The sequence below is a fragment of the Cygnus atratus genome, chromosome Z, assembly GCF_013377495.2.
Source record: "Cygnus atratus isolate AKBS03 ecotype Queensland, Australia chromosome Z, CAtr_DNAZoo_HiC_assembly, whole genome shotgun sequence".
In the NCBI taxonomy this organism is placed as follows: Eukaryota; Metazoa; Chordata; class Aves; order Anseriformes; family Anatidae; genus Cygnus; species Cygnus atratus.
In genome coordinates, this window is record NC_066396.1 from 42,841,688 (window position 1) to 42,862,264 (window position 20,577).

The 20,577-nt window shown below is 40.2% G+C and overlaps 1 protein-coding gene across 2 annotated transcripts in view; it reads right to left on the reverse strand.

Moving 5' to 3' along the window:
* Window positions 1-13,644: 13,644 nt before the first annotated feature.
* The window catches only part of FRMD3 (FERM domain containing 3), a 155,469-nt gene continuing 148,536 nt past the window's right edge, over window positions 13,645-20,577 (reverse strand). For both annotated transcript variants that reach the window (XM_035565303.2, XM_035565304.2), the window contains exon 14: window positions 13,645-17,063. In XM_035565303.2, coding sequence (XP_035421196.1) covers window positions 16,468-17,063 — 596 coding nt within the window. In that variant the 3' untranslated portion in view covers window positions 13,645-16,467. The remainder of the gene's footprint in view (window positions 17,064-20,577) is intronic.

Genomic DNA, 20,577 nt, shown 5'->3' on the forward strand with positions numbered 1-20,577 from the left:
CTGGGCCTTGAAAAGCAAGTCCTATGGCGACATGGCACCCCAGAAAGGATTGAGTCAGACAATGGGACTCATTTCCGAAACAACCTTATAGACACTTGGGCCAAAGAACATGGTATTGAGTGGGTGTATCACATCCCCTATCAAGCACCAGCCTCCGGGACAGTTGAACGATACAATGGACTGTTAAAGACTACACTGAAAGCAATGGGTGCTGGGACATTCAAAAATTGGGAAACACATTTGGCAAAGGCCACCTGGTTAGTCAATACTAGAGGATCTGCCAACCGAGCTGGACCTGCCCAATCAAACCTGTTACGCACTGTAGAAGGGGATAAAGTTCCTGTAGTGCACGTAAGAAACATGCTGGGTAAAACAGTCTGGGCTACTTCTGCCTCAGGAAAAGGCAAGCCCATTCGTGGGATTGCTTTTGCCCAGGGACCTGGATGCACTTGGTGGGTAATGCAAAAGAATGGGGAGGTCCGGTGTGTACCTCAAGGGGACCTAATATTGGGTGAGAATAGCCCATGAGTTGAATTGTAGTATGTTAATTATCATATAACACTGTATGTCATCACTACCATGGTTGCTATATATCATAGATGAAAATGGTGATTAATTAGAAGGTATTGGAAAGAGTGTAACCTGAGCATGACATAAATGGTATGGAATAAGGGGTGGCTATCTGTCCTGGTTTCAGGTAGGACAGAGTTAATTTTCCTCCTAGTAGCTGGCAGGGTGCTATGTTTTGGATTAGAATGAGAAGAGTGCTGATAACATGCTGATGTTTTAATTGTTGTAGAGCAGTGCTTACACCAAGCCAAGGACTTTTCAGTTTCTCACTCTGTCCTGCTAGCGAGCAGGCTAGGGATGCAGCAGGAGCTGGGAGGGGATAGACCCAGGACAGCTGACCCAAACTGGCCAAAGGGGTATTCCATACCATCTGACGTCATGCTGAACAATATATAGGGGTGGCTAGCCGGGGTGGAGGGGGGGGCCGGCTGCTCGGGGATAGGCTGGGCATCGGTCAACGGGTGGTGAGCAATTGCATTGTGCATCACTTGTTTCGTACACATTATTACTATTAATACTATTATTATTATTATTATTATTATTATTATTATTATTATTATTGTTATTATTTTCCCTGTCTTAATAAACTGTCTTTATCTCAACTCACAGACTTCACTTTCCCGTTTCTCTCCCCGATCCCGGAGAGGGAGGGGGGAGGGTGAGCGAACGGCTGTGTGGTGTTTGGCTGCCAGCCGGGCTAAACCACAACAAGGGCGAAAAAATATGCACACCAAAATAAACTAAAATCTTCCTTTAATATATGCAAATCTGCGTTGTTTTATTGGAAGAAAGCAGTTAGTGGGGAAAAAATGCCCAAACACAGAAATCCATTTGAAATTATTTATCCTTCACTGAAGATATTGTTGTATTTTACTATCTAGTAATAACTGTGACTACAGACTTTATCCTGCCCCCAGTAAAAGAAATGCCAGAAGGAGGTAGCAGCAAGAAGGATGTCAGTCTCTTTTCTCAGGTGGCAAGTGGACATGAGGAAATGGCCATAGGACATGAGCAAATGGAATCAAGTTGCATGAGAGGAAGTCAGATTGAATACTAGGAAGATTTTCTTCACAGATCAAGCACTGGAACAGACTACCCAGGGAAATGATGGAGTTACCATCCCTGGAGATATTTAAGAGATGTGTGGACATGGCACTAAATGTCATGGTTTAGTGATTGGACTCAGTAGGTCTGGTCGATGGTTGGACTTGATGATCCCAAAGATCTTTTCCAACCTAAATGTTTCTATGATTCTGTGATTCCATATTGCTATTTTTTTATTTTAGGAAGCACGGCAATAAATTACACTAAAAGGTCACAATCACAATTTAAATGCTAAGTGAAAACAGAGCAGTGAAGCAATCAAATTGAGAGCAAAGCTAAGACTGGCTTGGTGTTTCAAAAGATCAGTTCTATACATTAATATAACTAATAAGTTAAATTAATTCAGAGGCTGCTATTAGAACAAATTCTCCCAAGAAAATTAATAGCAGACACTTTAAAGTCAAGCCGGATTCTTTAAAGTCTGAAGCTTCCACTAGGCTTAAAGTCACTACCGTGACCTAATATAGATGTTCAAGAATTTAGGTGAAAACATTGTATATTCATGGACTTCTGTGCCCATACTGATCTGAGTCCCCTGCCCAAGTAACTCAGCTAGCCAGACTGATTCATATTTAGCAGATAACAAATGAGTCTAGTATGAACCTGCAAGCCAAGTGGTATCATTCCTTAGGTTAAGGATAAGGTTAAGCTGACCTCATTACCGACACAGATCTTCCAACCACTCCCATTTGGCTACTTTGGTCATAGAGAATGGGTTCGGATATCAAAACAATCAGGAAAAAAAATATTCTTCCATCTAGTCTCCACTCTAATAAAGCGTTCTAGCACACTTGTTGGCCTCAGGAATGACTTCCACATCAGCAAAGCCAGTGGAGTGAATGCAAACAGTGTACCAGCCCACACGACGCCAGCAGAGCAGGCAGCAGGAAGGCACCACAAGACTGTCAGAAGGACAGTAAAAACAAAGTGGCACCCATCAGTCCAACATGGAAAAGAATCTATAACATTTACAGAGTGAATCACATCTATAACAAAATAGGCTGCAAATGATATGCCCAATAAATTAAATATCATCAAATGATTTTGTAAAATACAGCAGAGATGGTCACTGGTATCTATAGCCATGCAAGCCATAAGTAAGCCATGCAAGACACAGCAGCAAATGAGAGATGGAAGGCAGGGGAGACAGGTCTTCTTGTTCTAAAACTTACTTGAAGTTCCTTCCAGGAATTTTTTTTTATTTTTTTTTTACTTCACAGATGAGCTTTCTTTCCCACATAGCTCTTTTAAGACCCAATGACTTGACATTCCAAGTACATACCAAGGGCTTTTTTCTGCTTTTTCTTTCTAAATTCTTTGCCTGCTGTCTGCTCTCCACTTGTAATTGAGAAGCAATAATAAATTTGTACATTTCTACCTTTCAGATGTTGCCTTTGGGGCTGATAAACATTAACTCAGTTGCTAAAGAGAAGAAAAACAACTAAGCAGCTCACCCAAAATCTTAATTGGCACAGCAAGAAATGCAAACCACACTCTTGCAGCTTTAATTTAAAAAAAAAAAAAAAAAAAGCAACATCAAACAAATAATTAGCATTTGCAAATAATTTCCAAATAATATGGACACAGAAACAATATCCAAGAACACAGAAGCTAACTTCATCTTATAAAAGCTGTCTGAACTGGTGAGAAAATTACACTATGCATTTTTATAATAACTTTTCTGAGAAACCTGTTTTTCAGGTTATCAGTCCACAATAATTTTCAAAGCAAGCCTCTACTACATTTTTTTTCCCTGCCTGACTTCTCCAGGGATAATTCTCAAATATTCTTTTCATTTTTTCTTTCTTTCTTTCTAAAATTAATTTAAAATCTAAAGCTCTCTGGCTCAAATCAAATTCTTAGTTTTTACTAGTACAACCTGTTCTTTAACACTAAGAGAAAAAGATCAAAATCAAAAATCTGATCTATGTAGGTAACGAGGGAAAAGAAGATATCAAATAATACCAAGTTTTTAGATATGAAGATCAGAGTTGTGCATTGTGTGGCAGTATGCATGTGTATATAGGCTTTGTGGACCACTAATCTTGATTGATCCCAGGATAGGTTTCCATGATTTTCTGCTGTTATCTGCCATCTGAGTAACATTCTCCCAGTGAAATTTTTCTTTCCTATCAGGTACTTCAGGGCTTTTTCGGGGAATAACAGAACAGTGAGAAAATTTTGACAATGAGAGTTTTCCCATAAAATTCAAGACAGTGGCCATATGAGTTGATGAAGGTGATCACTTTAAATTTAGACCACTTGGTGAAATGCAACAGAGGTACTTCCACAACCCAGGAGCTCACCAGAGCTGACAAGAACTTTTCGTTCCAAACATGTCTGTGGAAAACACTGCTCCACCAGGCCTTGCAGGGTACTGGAAGACCTGGTCCTCATTTCAGTAATTGTTTGTTGAGAAAAAAAGAAAACACCCTTATAAAGGAAATATTTCCGTTTGGCATTACACTCCTCACCAACTGCATAACTGTATTGTCTTCATTACTCTTCCCGCTTTTTCCATGTAATCTCTCAGGCACCATCTTAACCTACAGCCAAATTTTGCAACTTGGTATCAAACTCTTGAAGCCTCCCTTCCTACTACATGCTGCTGAAGAGCAGCTACTTACACAGAAATGCAGCACTATGTTATTATTGGGACTTTCTGAAGCAATCTAGAAGGCAAATAAATGCATAGCAGAGGCCATCAGTCCTGAGAGAACTGATTTCCCTTCTGTGATGTGATGTATCATCACTAAAGTCTCTGGTAATTTCTGGGATACCTAAGCTAGAGGATGGGTAGGGGAGAAAGTGACTAAAGGTTTTTGGACAAAAATAGATCTTTGTAAGCTGTGTTTAGCTGCATTTACTCGTAATGTAACAAGTATTTTTCATTTCCAAGCAGGGCTATGGTATGGCCAAAGCAGAGCTTGGTGTGTGAATGGGGTGCACAATGTGGGTTCTTACAACCACAGGAGGCCAGAACACGACTTAAAAAGAACTCACTTTTACCACGTTATGAAAAAGGTTCTATGGGTATACCACGGGAAATTTAGTGTATACATAGGGAGATATACACATACAGAAACAGCTGCAGCCAAGCTTCAGTGTTGTTTTCCTGAAACAGTGTAAGACAGAGCTTATTCCTAGAACAGCAAAACTTTTTAAAGATTTGTGCCTAAAATTATAAGCTGATCATTCAAAACTATCTAACTCTAACTATCTGCAAATATATATTTCTTTAGTATTATTTTTAAAATAACAATGAAAAACACGGAATAGCACTCCAAAAAAAAAAAAAAAAAAAAAGCTCTGATGGAGTTTTCTGTATTGCCACAAGAGGACGCTCTTAAACTTCTTTCTTTCTTTCTTTCTTTTTCTTTCTTTATTTCTTTCTTTCTTTCTTTCTTTCTTTTTCTTTCTTTCTTTCTTTCTTTCTTTCTTTCTTTCTTTCTTTCTTTCTTTCTTTCTTTCCTTCTTTCTCTTTCTTTCTTTCTTTCTTTCTTTCTTTCTTTCTTTCTTTCTTTCTTTCTTTCTTTCTTTCTTTTTTCTCCTTTCCGTAAATGAGGCCCATTGGTTTACAAATCTTTTGTATTCAGTGATAAATACACTTTTCTGTGCCAAAAATGTGTCTGGGGCAAAGACAGTTCTTGTTATTCAAGGAATCTTGCTTAAGTTCAAAATCCCTATAATAAACACAATTTCTTAGTATATTTTCTTTCAAAATTGTAGCTCAACTGACAGCTGCTATAGTTTTTTACACATTTCTTTCTAAGAATTGCATACACTTTAATTCTTAAAGCTTTCTTCATTTCTGCACTCACAGCTTTTCTCTGAAATCCTGAAATATTTTACATGTTAATTACAAGACTTTTAGAAACTTTTTTCTTTCGTTTGGATACAAGTTTTTTAGGAAGGACAGGCTGGGCGGACAGGAAGGGTGTGCTGCCCTCTGTGAGAGAGCAGCTGGTGTGCCTGGAGCTCTGACAGGGGGGGTGGATGAGGATCCAGCTGTGCATGTATGGATTTGTGTTAAAGAGAGGACAGGGACAGGTGACATTACAGCGGGTGTCTGTTACATGCCACCTGACTGGGTAGAACAAGCAAACGAGACCCTCTACAGACAGATAGGAGCAGCCTCACATTTGCAGGCCCTGGTCCTCATGGGGAATTTCAACCACTCTTGTGTCTGCTGGAGGGACAGCACAGAAGAACATAAGCAATCCAGGAGTTTCATGGAATGTGCTGACGATTGTATTGGGATTATGTGGCAAGGGTTTGGTAGCAGGGGGACTGCAGGGGTGGCCTCTGTGAGAAGAGCCCATCAGCTGCCCCATGTCAGCGACTGACCGCAGCCCCCATTTCCCATTCCCCTGCACTGCTCAGGGGGAGGAGGTAGGAGAGGGTGAGATGGGGGGAAGGTGTTTTTAGTTTGTTTTTAGTTTCTCACTGCTCTAGTCTGTCCGTGATTGATAGGCAATGTTATATTACTCTTCCTACATTGAGTCTGTTTTGCTCATAACAATAATTGGTGAGAGATCTCTCTGTCCTTGAGTCAACCCTTGAGCCTTTTCCATTGTATTTTCTCCCCCTTTTCCCTTGAGGAGAAGGAGTGAGAAAGTGTCTGTGGCGGATTTCAGCTGCCCAGAATGGTAAAATCAGCACAATGACAACTTTCTCCAAGTGACAGAAGAGTCAACAAGGTGCTAGGCTGGACCTCATTCTCACTAACAGAGGGTCTTGTGGTAAATGTGAAGGTCAAATGCAGACTTGGCTGCAGTAACCATGAAATTGTGGAGTTCAAGCTTCTGAGGGCAGAGAGAAGGTCAAAAACCAAGCTCACATGGACATGAGAAGAGCAGACTTTGGCCTCTACAAGGATCTGTTTGGAAGAATCCTGTGGCATAAAGCCCTGGAGGGAAGAGAGGCCCAAGTAAGCTGGTTAATATTCAATGATCACCTCCCCCAGGCTGAAGAATGGTCCATCCAAACAATGACAGAGTCAGGTAAAAATGCCAGGAAGCCTCTGTGGATGAACAAGGAGCTCCTGGCCAAACTTAAACAGAAAACGGAGGCCTACAGAGGGACAGGTAACCTGGAAGGAATGCAGAGTCATTGAGCATCCAGGGATGATATTAGGAAAACTAAAGCCCATGTGTAATTGAATCTGGCCAGGGACACCAAAGGCAACAAGAAAGACATATATAAATACAATAGTGACAAAAGGAAGACTAAGCAAAATGTGGGTCCACTGCTGAATGAAATGGGAGACCATGTTACACAGGACAGGAAAAGGTCAATATACTGAATGCCTTCTTTGCATCCATCTTCAGCAGCAAGACCAGCCTTCAGGAATCGTAAGTTCCAGAGACTAGGGAGAAAAGCTGTAGCAAGGAAGATGTAACCTTGGTGGAAGACAATTAGGTCAGGGAATATTTAAGCAAACCAGACATGCATAAGTCCATGGTCCCCAGTGGGATGCACCCACACGTACTAAGGGAGCTCGCAGATGTTATTGCGAGGCTACTCTCCATAATCTTTGATTGATCAGAGCAACTGGAAGAGTGCCTGAAGACTGGAAGAAAGTAAATGTCATGCCTATCTCCAAGAAGGACAAGAAGGAGGACCCAGGGAACTACAGGCTGGTCAGCCTCACCTTGATCCCTGGAATCGTGGGAAACAAACAAAAAACAACAACAAAACGGAAACAAATAATCCTGGAAACTATTTCCAGACACATGAAGGAGAAGAAAATCATCAGGACTAGTCAGCATGGATTCACCAAGGGGAAGCCATTGTTTGACCAACCTGATAAGATTCTACAATGAACTGACCAGCCTGATGGATGAGGGGAGAGCAGTGGGTATAGTCTTCCTGGACTTCAGTAAGTCCTTTGACATTGTAGCTCATAAGATCCTCATAAAAAGGCTCTTCATGTCTGCTGGATGGGCAGACAGTGACATGGATTGAAAACTGACTGAACAACCAGGCCCAGAGCATGGTGATCAGTAGCTCAAAGTTTAGTTGGAGGTCAGTAACTAGTGGTTTACTCCAGAGGTCAATCCTAGGCCCAGTCTTGTTTAACATCCTCATTAACAATCTGAATGATGAGACTGAGTGCACCCTCAGCAAGACTGCAGTTGACACAAAAGTGGGTTGAGTGGCTGATACACCAGAGGGTCACGCTGCCATCCAGAGGGACCTGGACAGGCTGGAGAAGTGGGCTGACAGGAACCTCACACAGTTCAATAAGAAATGCAAAGTCCTGCCCATTGGGAGGAACAACCCCAGGCAAAAATACATGTTGGGGGCCACCCAGATGGAAAGCAGCCTTGCAGGAAAGGCCCTGGGGATCCTGGTGGACAGCAAGTTGAACATGAGCCAACAGTGTGTCCGTGCTGCAAAAAAGGATAATTGCATCCTGAGCTACATTAGGTAAATTACTGTCAGCACATTGATGGAGCTGAGCCTTCCCCTCTACTGAGCACTGGTGCTGTCACCACTGGAGTATTGTGTCCAGTTCTGGGCTCCCCAGTATAGCAGAGACATGGGCATACTCACAGAGTCCAACAAAGCATCTGGAGCACCTCCCATAGGAGGAAAGGCTGAGCAAGCTTGGACTGTTCAACCTGAAAAAGAGCAGGATGAGGGTGTTCTCATCAATGTCTACAGGTATCTGAAGAGAGAATACACAGAAGACAGAGTCAGGCTCTTTTCAAGCTCCTTCCAGTGATGCTCAGTGACAGGACAAGAGACAATGGACAAAAAAAAATGCAACACAAGAAGTTCCTTCTGAACATCAAGAAGCACTTCTTTACTGCGAGGGTGACTGGCACAGGTTGCTCAGAAAGGTTGTGGACTCTCCCTCCCTGGAGATATTCAAAAGACATCTGGGCATGGTTCTGGGCAACCTGTCCTAGGTGTCCCTGCTTGAGCAGAGTTCATGAACCAGATATCTCCAGAGGTCCCTTCCAACCTCAGCCATTCTCTGATCTGATCTCTAATTTGTTACCAGTATTTACATGTTTGTCTTTTTTTGTTCAAAGCAACTGGGCCTTTAGGCTTTTTTCTTACTTAGGATTTCAGTTTCTAGAAATATAAAATTATGTTCATAAAAATAGGATTAGTATAAAAGGTGTTGAAATAATACATTGTCAGTGCTTTATCATTATTTTAGAGAAATTGGATGTGAGATTTCTGTTGAGAGCCAAGCAAGTAATTGCAGTATGTGAATTAGATATTTAAAACACCTATGTTTTTGTAACTCAGTCATCAGTTTGGAACAGAAAGAACACAAAAGCATAAAATATGTTGCTTCCTTACAGTAATGTCTGGTGGAACAAGTGTTTACAACAGAGGTAGAATCTTCCTCCATTTAGGTTATTAGTTAAATCATTAATTTTTTTCTTTGTACATACAGCTTAGCAATAAATCAATTAATTAGGAACATTGTTGCTAAGTTGAAGATAGCTGGTAATACTGGATTTATCTGAGACAAGTAAGTTTCATACATAACTTAATCTTAAAGATGTCACAGATTTGAATGACATTGTTACTAAGTTGAGTAGGACCTTCATGCTTTTGTTATAATGGTTGTTTTTGGAGAGGGAAGGAAAGGAACCTCAAATTGTTATTGAAAGCCTCAAAATTGCACTTCTAACTTAGCAGTATTTTGTCATTCTGTCTGGACGCAGGAGACTGTGATTACCTTTGTTCTGACCAACCAATATCAGAATATCTTGTGACATTTTGCGCTTTCTTACACCATTTACATCTGTTTGCTGATTTTTTTCCATCTGATGCAGTAATAGCAAAACAGCTTTTTCTACATCACCAGCTCCTGTCTGATGCACTACAGCATTTCCAGCAGGCTAAATTTACCATCCTGTAACCATTCCATTGATTTAACATGTCAAAAATATCCAGCAAGGGCCTGGATAAGAAGAATGCAAAGAAATTCGTATCAAAACAACCAGAAGTGCATTTCTGAAGCATACCCAGCTTATAGCTGATAATAATATGAACTACATTTGTTTGGTTTTCCTCTCTCTTTTTTTATTGTCTTGTGACATGCATGGGAGATGAACACTTAGATAAACATAACTGTGAGTAGGATTACACTCCTCATTTTGTATATCTTTGGAAAAAGTCAAGAGCTCATAATTAGCAAGGCTTTCTGAAGTTCTGTCACAGTTGGAGAAAGATTTAGCTAGATGTGAGGCTGACTTTATTTATGATTACATAATTTCAAATTTGCTGTATTTCTTTTTCAAAGTTGTTATTTTGTGATTTATAGCAACAGACTTTGCGGGAGGTTACTTTGCAACTCCAGAGTTTTGCTTATTGCTTTCTGCTAAATGCTCTACTCAGCGTTCTGCCAGGGAACTCCTGACCACTCCAGAAGTCAATATGCAAAGTACAACCATAAATTCAGAGGTGTTATACACAGGCAGGAGAGCAGAGATACCAGCAGAGCCAAAATCTTTGAAACAGATGCTATCATACTTCATAAGGGTCCCAAGAGTGCCTGATCATAGTATCATCTGCTATAGTAGTGGATTTTTAGAAAATATGTAAGGACAGTGAGTGCTGTAATGTCTCAGAAAATAGCTGTTCAGCATACAATATGCAGGAATCACTTGTCCGTATTTCACAGCTCAGTGTAATTACAAGCCAAAGTAGCTCACACTTAAAAAGAATGAGAAAGGAAATGAGAACTGCCTCTCACTTTAATGTTGTCAGATTGCTTTTGGAGCCAGCTATTGTAATGCAGAAGCACTGAGCAGCGGTTGGCTATAAGAAGAAAACTTTCACGATAAAATTATGTCACAGTTTTTAATTCTCATTACATCACTAAGCACCACTTCATTGGGATAGAATGTGCCCATCGTTTCCAGGAGGGAGTTACAAGACACATAGAAAACTGCTCGGGTTATGTGGCAAGGTTTTAGTGGCAAGCAAGCTGCAAGGGTGGCCTCTGTGAGCAGAGCCCAGCAGCTGCCCCATGTCTGGTCAGAGCCAGATCCAGCCGGCACCAAAACAGACCCACCACTGGCCAGAGCGGAGCCAGAGAGAGACACTGGTTGGGCCTCTGGGAGAGCAGACTGAAGAAAGGGAAAAAAATAAAATAAAATGCTGTGCAACAGCTACTGGGAGAGAGGGGTGAGAACCAGCCCTGCAGCCCCCAAGGTCAGTGCAGCAGGAGGGCAGGAGGTGCTCCAGGCACGCAGCAGCAGTTCCCCTGCGGCCTGTGGAGAGGCCCCTGGTGGAGCAGGCTGTCCCCCTGCAGCCCACGGGTCCCACATGGAGCAGATCTCCACGCTGCAGCCCCTCCGTGGAGGAGTCCCCGGTGGAGCAGGTGGAGGTGGCCTGGAGGAGGCTGTGGCCCATGGAGAGCCCCCGCAGGAGCAGGCCCCGGGCCGGAGCTGCAGCCCATGGAGAGGAGCCCACGCAGGAGCAAGAGGTCTGGGGGGAGCTGCCGCCCACCCATGGGGGGCCCGTGCTGGAGCAGTTCGCTCCTGATGGATGGCCCATGGTACAGACCTATATGGGAGCAGTTCTTGAAGAGCTGCTGCCTCTGGGCAGCCCCCGCAGGCTCAGTTCGGGAAGGACGGCATCCCGTGGGAGGAACCCCACATGGAGCAGGGGTAGAGAGTGACCATGAAGGAGCAGCGGAGACGAAGCACTATAGACTGACTGCAGCCTCCATTCCCTGTCCCCCTGCCTCCCCCGGGGGGGGGGGGGGGGGGGGGAGGGGGGGGAAGGAATGTAAAGAGGGTGGATGGGGGAAAGGTGCTTTTAATTTCTCACTGATCTAGTCTGCTAGCAATAGGCAATAAATCACATTAATCTCCCTATTCTGAGTCTGTTTTGCCGGTGATGGTAATTGGTGAGCTCCAATAAACTCCCTGAACTTACCTAAACCCACGGGCTTCTTTTTTTTTCCATGGTATTTTCTCCCCCTGTTCTGTTGAAGGGGAGCAAGGTAATGGCATCATGGAACTTAGCTGCCCATCAGTATTAAGCCACCACAGTGATCCTTTGTAATATCCTTTGTAATAGTGTAAAGTGGAGCTGTTGCAGTGGGTTCCTCTGGCTGAGATGAACAGCAATAATCTGCCTTATAAGAAAGCAACTAGAAGCAAATCAGCTTCAAAATGAGCAGCTCCTACAAATTTCAGATGAGGAGGCTGATGAAGGACTCACCTTCGTAGAGGAACATAATTGAAGACATAAGATCAGACAATCACAGCATTTAACTGCTATAATGGTAGAGGTGTTCACGAGGTTTCTCAGAGACCCTTTGTAATATGAAACAGCTGTAAGAAAACATACAGCAAATCAATATATAACATATATTATCAAATGCTAAGGGTTATCTATAGTAACCATTAGCTCCAATAAATGTAGCTAGATTTCTACCAACATACATTTGGCATGACATTTCAGTGGCTTGTAATTTAATGGAAAGTCTAAAATTGTTTCTCATCATTTGGAAAGAATTTATGACAACTGCTGAATTTCTACCCAAACTACGCATACTATTTTCATAAATTATGCTGAGTACTTTAGAATTCAAATAATGTCAAGGCAGATATGCTGTATATTTCATATGTTAAAATAGGAAAGCAACCCCTCTTGAAGGTAGTTTTATAACATACATCTAACTGAATAAATGGATCTGTCTGTAGTCCTTGAAAATTACATTTCAAATTGCCTGAGATTCCACTTAAATTTTTGTCTTTTAGATAGAGCACAGACATGCCTGCATCTAAACATTTTATGTGCTCAAGTTGCCTCAGGTTCTGATTTAGCTCCTCCAAATACTGTTCCTGTTACTGAAGTCTCTTAGGAATTGGCTCTTTGCAGACCATATGTTTTTTTTTGTTTTTTTTTTTTTACCAGATGCTTTTGCACTGTCTGAGTTCCAAACCAGCTTAATGTAAGCATGCTCCATCCAAAAGCTGCACAGCTTTGTTTGCTTGACACTCTAGTTAGATCTGCCCACCAAAAAGTTTCAGCCATATGTCTATAGCCAGGGCCTGTCTTTAAAACAAGACTGCTCAATTTGTACTCTGAGCATAGTAATTTTATTTAGGGGCAAACTCAAAACGGCAACTACTTCTTACATGGTAACTGGGCAAACCATTAGGCCCTTGGCACTACACATCTGAAGCCATGTTATTAACATCTTTAAGGCCACCGCTTTCTTAGTGTCTCTCTAGCTAGTGAATGGGAAAAAATGTATGTAGGAAAGGAATTTGTAAGAGAGCTAAGAAATCTACCATTCCTTGCACCAACTAATTTGCAACAAAAAGTGTTCTGGTGAAAAAAAGTCTTTCATCATGTCCTGGTTTCAGTTAGGACAGAGTTAATTTTCCTCCTAGTAGCTGGCAGGGTGCTATGTTTTGGATTAGGATGAGAAGAGCGCTGATAACATGCTGATGTTTTAATTGTTGTAGAGCAGTGCTTACACCAAGCCAAGGACTTTTCAGCTTCTCGCTCTGTCCTGCTAGCGAGCAGGCTGGGGGTGCAGCAGGAGCTGGGAGGGAACAGACCCAGGACAGCTGATCCAAACTGGCCAAAGGGGTATTCCATACCATCTGACGTCATGCTGAACAATATATAGGGGTGGCTAGCCGGGGTGGAGGGGGGGGCCGGCTGCTCGGGGATAGGCTGGGCATCGGTCAACGGGTGGTGAGCAATTGCATTGTGCATCACTTGTTTCGTACACATTATTACTATTAATACTATTATTATTATTATTATTATTATTATTATTTTCCCTGTCGTAATAAACTGTCTTTATCTCAACTCACAGACTTCACTTTCCCGTTTCTCTCCCCCATCCCGGAGAGGGAGGGGGGAGGGTGAGCGAACAGCTGTGTGGTGTTTGGCTGCCAGCCGGGCTAAACCACAACACATCATAAGAACTGTTGTAACTGCAGAAAGCTTTTCTCCAGTGTATTTTTATTAGGGATTCCTGCCATCGTATCAGCATACAAAACAATCAGGATGTTGACATAGAAATGTGAAATTCACTGTACAAAGATAAGGCTCGAGTTACAGATATATTATCCCCCCAGTCTCCATTGAAATAAAACCATATTTAATTCTTCCCAGAGTTGTGTTTATAAATGTTAGACAAACCACAAAATAGATTTCAAGTACATTTTACAATATAATCCAAGCACAGACAGAAATACACAATACTGTACCTATAGATGCTCCATAATCCAACTCTGTAATTCTCACCAACAAGATGCTAGACTGTTACTCTGTCTGAATATGCCCAACCATATGCTTCTGTGTGCATTAGGTGGTCCTGGCCTTTATGTTAGAGGACTATCATGACTTTCAGTTAAATTACTTTGATATGCAAGAGAATACTAGGAAGATTAGGAAGAAAGGGAAGAATTTTAAAAGGCCAGGCCTGAGTGTATGCATATAGGTAGTAAAGGCAAGGATATGTGCACACATACTCTTGCATTTAACCCTACATAAGACCTCACTACACTGCACATTCTCTGAGATTATTTTATCATGCAACTCAACCACTTTCCAATAGAGTTAGATCAAGCAAAACAATATTCCTACTTCTGGTGTGTTATAATTTACAGGGACAAGATTATATTTTAGAGCACAGGATCTAACTTTTTTTTTTTTTTTTTTTTTTTTTACTTTTTTTTGAATATAACTTCCAGACTTAATAGGAGCCTGCACAGAATCTTGTCTCTATAGTCCAGCAGGACACCAGCTCTCACAGCCTTCACCACTCACACCTTTTCTGACGCCTTTGCTTAAAAACAGTATCAGTGAATAATTTCCTGTTAAGGCCCGATGTCTACTTTAGTTTACTCTCCATTTCTATTAAGCTGAATGATATTTGGAAAGAATCATTTAACAGCAGGTAGCACAAGATAAAATCCTCATCAAGTATCTAATCAATAACGATTCTTCTGTGGAACAGAATGTCAAGAAAAAACAAAAGTGAAGAGAAAAAGGCAATTGTTCAATTTAGCCTTTGTTGCTTGGGAAATGAATAGCAATTGAAGAGTTTTCAACTGAGAAAAGGAATTTTTAAGCCCTGTAACTGTTTCATCCTTTAAAAACTGGAGAAGATTGGAAAGGGAAGGAGAAATCCTGTAAGGAAATCGTCAAACTAGATATTTGCAAAGGCTTACATGAGAAAAACACAAGCAAAACCAATTCTCTGATACCAGAAGTAAAGGAGTTTACTCAGTAGGAATTAAGAGATGTGGTTACAATACGTTAAATGTACTTCTAATAAAACAGCCTCATATATGCCTCCAGTTCATAATTCTCTAAGCAGGAGAACAACTCTGAGGCTGAAATCAGAGTTCCCTAGTTTAAATACAAGATACATCTGCACTAAGATCAGGGGACAAAAAAAAATAAAAAATAAAAACTCTCTCTTTTTAGATAGAAGCTCTGTGATGCATCTGAGGGCCTTCTAATGCTCTCAGCTATTGACAAGTCTTTTTTTTTTTTTTTTAAGTATATTCTCTATGCAATACTGGAATAACTAGATATACAAAACCATGTTACATGAAACAGCATTAGGTCCTGTAACTGGGCTCATATTAATAGGGCAAGAGGGTAAGTATGCTGCTATATGTAAAAGGAAGCATATCAGCACGCACAGAAAGTGTGTTGTCTTGGAGATTAGTAATAAAGGTCATCAAGGATGAAGATGCATCTGCTAAAGTGTTTAATCCTTTAACTGTGAGTCAGAACGTTTTCATGTCAACTGTACAGTCTAAAGTTTTGCTTTAAAAAGGAATACATTTTTCTTCTCTAACGTTTTTAAAAGTAGGTCACTCACTCGCCTACTGATTTAGGTAGGGTTTTCGCTTTTTTTTTTTCTCTCCCTACTTACTATTATCTTCTTCCATGTTATGTACAATAATCTACATTTAGACTGAAGACTCACTCTCTTCCAAAACATACTTGGACTATCTTATAAAGACTTTCTATAGCACTGATAAAGTGTAAGACAAACTAACATAAGAGGAAGGATCATTACTTTCAGTTCTGCTCACTTCCCTAAGCTTTACAACTATGCCTTTCAGAAATTCTTCTGAGTACTTGGTGTCATTTCACCTCCCCCAGGTAGACCCTACTGAACTTGAGTGAACTTTCTATGTACTTCCCAAACCACTGTCTCTCTTATAGAGACATTCATTCATTCTCCAGCCAGTAGGTTAAAAACAAATAATTGCTAAAACACTAAAAGTATCTTATGTGCCCTTCTGCACTATTCTTACCAATCTGTACAATTAAATAACATCAGAAGTTATCTTTTGCTAAAAATTTACCAAAATATTTTAAACACATAAAAATGTAAAAAAACAAACAGAAAAACAAACCAAAAACAAAAACCCAGCATAAACATTGCTTGTATAGGCATTGGTTAGAAGAGATTGCTGCACTAAGGAATATATTCAAAAAAGGTTTTCTTTCCCTTTCATTAGTGTCATGGATTCTAAGGTTAAAGACGATGAACCTTATTGTTATCCCATCTTGTATGATGCAACAGATGAGCAGAAAATCTGAAATGCAATTAAAATAAAGCTTCTTTTTGGTTACTGAAAGGTGACAGTATAAGCCTGAACCTAAAGGAGCAATTTAAGTGTGTAAAGGAAACATAAGAGCCTGAGGAGTCTGTAATGAACTAAATATGAAGACAGACTGATGGCCCCAGGGGCATAATGAAAAGCTGCACTAACTGAAATTTTGAATATAGCCCTTAGTTGTGTCATATTTCTTTAAAATTTAAAAGCTGCCCAGCATGTCACGAATGAAGTTTATTTTGCAAGCTACCCACTGCCTAAGCGGGCAGTAATACTCAATATGAAACTGCTGAAACTCTGGCGTCTGACGGATTTCATGGAGAAAAGAGATCTGAAGGTCTGACTCCAGGAGAACAAGGAGAAGAGGGAACACAAACAGTAACAGTCCAAGGCCTACAAGCAGAAGTCTGGAGAAACTCTTCACAAAGGCATTCACCTCTATGTTGCCCATTAGAAAATCATAGCTCCACCTAAGCGCTCTTCGAGCTTCTTTCAGTTCTTCTTCTTCTGCAATCATAAAGGCATTTTCGTCTGCATCCAGTTCCTCAAATGAATCTGTATCATCTTTCTCATTCTCTGCTCTTGGACAGGTATCAAAAAGCATGTCAATCTCATCATCAATTGGTGTGGGCAGCAAGCTGGCACTGGGATTGTATACCAGTTCTGAGATGGTTAAAGGTTCCTCTTTCATTTTCTCTTCCTGATCAATAGCAAGATCAACATTCTCCCCAGTGTCTTTAACTGGGGAGCTGGAAATCACAGGGACTGAAACATCATCTTCCTTTGGCAGTTGGATACCTGAAAAAGAGATGAAAACAGTGATCCTAAATTTCTGTTTCCCTGGTGGCAAAGCTCAGCCTTCCAATCGCATTTAATGTAGATTGGAAAGAAGATTCTGCAATCATTTTGCATATTGAAACCTGACCACACACAATTAGCAAACACTGGAAAAACCTTTTCAAAATTTCATCTCTGCCAGAGGAGGACAACATCTTTTACAACATTGCAGTACACCAGACCTGACTAAAGTCGTCTGATGCAGCTACCACCAATAACAGTGTAATGCAAACAGAAAACAGAACAGTTTATCTTCCATGGACAGTCAGGTTTCTGATATAAATGAATACCTACTGCAGATGTGCATTGGTGCTATTTGTTTTCACAATAATAATAAAGCACAACTTTCTCTTCACTCATCTCAAAGAAATAAAGTGATAACATAATGGCTGAGATTGGGACTTTTCAACAGAGAATGACATTAAAGAGAGACAATAGATTGTCATGATAAATTCATATTAGAAGTAGACAGGATAAAAGGAGAGGGGGGCTGGCACACCATATGAGGATTTGATATGATTGAAACCGAGTGAAAATGCCTCACCTTTTTAATGAGCTACCTCTCATATCTCATTTTTCTTCCAGTCATCTTTCCAATCCTCATACTCAGTCCCTTTTCTCTCTCTCCTTCAAATTTCTCTCTTCCCCTCACAAAGAAGTCTTTCTTAGCCCTACTTGTATGATTATTTCTTATTAGCCAACTCTGTGCTCAAACTCTGTCCTCTCAGGACTTAATACCCCTTTTCCGGACTAGCACTAGCAGCAGTAAATCTGCAAAGGTGTCTAGCTGTTCTGCAGCTACATGAACACTGCAGTGATTCTTCTTAGTTGTCAACTGGAGGGGAGTCAGTATTAGGGGGGGAAACTAGGCCCAGGGATGGAACAAAGTGATGGGAGAACACTTTAAATTTATACCATGTCTGACACTCATTAACATCATCAGATGCCATCTATGTGCAAAAGGAACAGACCATACACAGTGCTATGTGCACCAGCAATATATAATAGCACTTAGTACATCTCATTTTGTGATCTCCATCTCTCCATTCTTTATAAATGACTAATCCAGATGCAACAGAGATAAGGATATATCAGGTAAAACCAACACAACAAGATTATATGACTTATCCAACAAGTAACCCACGAAAATCACAGCAACCTAGCATTTATAATTCAAATTAGCCCAGTGCTTTGATTTTAGCAACAGAGGTCTGCAGAAGATGGAGTACTGACGTCATTAAGGATTAATTCCAGTTTTAATGCAGTAAAAATTAAGGTTCTGAGACTTTAAAATAATGTGGTATAAAACAATATGTATTACTACAGAAAAACAAGTACTAAGAAAAGTAATACATCTCCACTGTTAATTACAATAGATGCATCATGATTTTCAGTGTGAAGTAAGAAAGTCTCTGCAAGCTCTATTATAGTTTTCTATTAAAGAACAACAAACACTGGAAAAAAAAGTATAAAGAAATAAAACATGATGATAACTTTGAGATGAAGTAAAAGAAGCATGACCTGAACCATGTTATAATAAAAATAATGCAGCACTACTCTGTAAAAATGATACAGAACAAAAATCAAAGCAAAAATCCTGGTCATAAAGACATCTACAGTATAAGAAGATATAAAGCTTACATGCATTTTGGATCACAATTCTAAGCTAGAATTATAAATAGTAACTCAACTATAATTGACTAAAATGCTGCTGAGAATCCCACTTTGAAAGCAGAAGCCTTTTCAGATTTTTCTTGAAAATGTCAGATTTTTTTTAAATTAAAAAAAAAAAAAAAACATTATTAGTCCTAAGAATTTTAGATGCACTATATTGAAATGATAAGCTTTGTTTCTGAAACCTACTTGCCCTCTATTTGACTAGATAGCACAAGAATATTCATATGTCACTGGTCTCTTGATCATTAAACTGAGAGCAAGCCATAACTGTATTCCAGTAGAGTAGGTGATATTCACTACAGCCTAGACTTTCTCACTGTTAACACATTTTTCATTTCTTGAATGACAAAGTCTTAAATTTATTTTTTTAACAGCTACCATACTCTCAAGACAGGACATATCTATGACAATCTCAGTTTTATAACAAATGATGCTAGATATGTGCACTACCAGGTCACCCAAACATAGACCTGTTCTGGGCCAGACATAGGCACACAATCACACTTCCACTAGAGCCCTAAATACTCAGGGTTTGCAGCTTTATTTTTTTATTCATGCTCTGTCCCCCTCATTGGAAAAAATAATTGCAGAAAACCTGTCAATACAAAGCTAACACATCAAACTTTGTAGATTAAATTAAATCAACAGATCAATACTTTGCAAGATGGAGTTGCAGCACTGGGAATTTTAAAGCTTGTTAAAATGTATACGCATGAAAATATCTGCCGCAGCATGATGCTGTATATCAGAGTGCCTGAGAGTTGCCCCAAAATCTTCCATGTAACCTGTGCAGGTCCATTAACATGTTCTCCAGCCTATCAAATAGATAAGTAAGTTGTGTAGTTACCACAGCTTATAGACTTGCCAAAAACTGGGTGAGTGATGTCATGTTAATATCTTTTAACTTTAAAATTATACTGTTTTATACTCAATATTAGCTGGGGTGAAATGCCAATAAATGCAACATATAAAATATATATTACAAATATGTTGTTACAATATGTTACAAATATGTTGAAAAATACATAAGCAGTGACAGTAAAACTACACTTGAAACTTACTTACATTAAAGCACTCCTTGAACAAGCCAGCTTGCTCCTTACCTGAAAGGACAGCTTTCTGGATCCCCTTCTTAATGCAAAGCTTTGTGCCTCATGTTATATTCATCAGAGAAAACCTCTTCATTATACAGCACAATCCTTGGGAAGCAACACCCCTTCAGCAGAGCATGATAGATGTTACATTCATTTTCCCTTTTAACTCTTCAAAATGGCCCAGGCAGATCTCTGCCCCTGTGATTTATTATCTTTTCCTGCTCTCTAGGAGATAAGCCGGCCATGCCTCCAGGTGAGGTTTCACACCCTGGTTAAAGGTTAGCTGCAACCAAAAAGACCATTTCTGCTCCCTTTTGTTTGATCCCTGACTGAGCCCATATGTAAAGCTAACCTAAGAAAACAGCTATTTTTGTTTTTTCCTAGGTTAATTCTCTGATGGTTTTTATTCCTGAATTGGCTTGTCAGGTGTTCCCAGGAGCACACCATGTTAACAGTAATGGAGAGAGAGAAGGAGTGCTCCTTTCACCAGCTGCAAGACAGCAGACCATGCACAGCTGAAATGAAGCCTCGCCCTCAATAAAGAAAATGCAGATGTCTCCTCGTTAGCCTAATTTGACTGTCTAGCTATTAATTTCTTGCCTCAACTACTCTGTCCTCTCCTATGATAGCCACTTCAAAAATTCATCACTTTTTGAAACGAAGCAAGCATTGTGCTGGAGTCTTTGCATTAACAAATATACTTG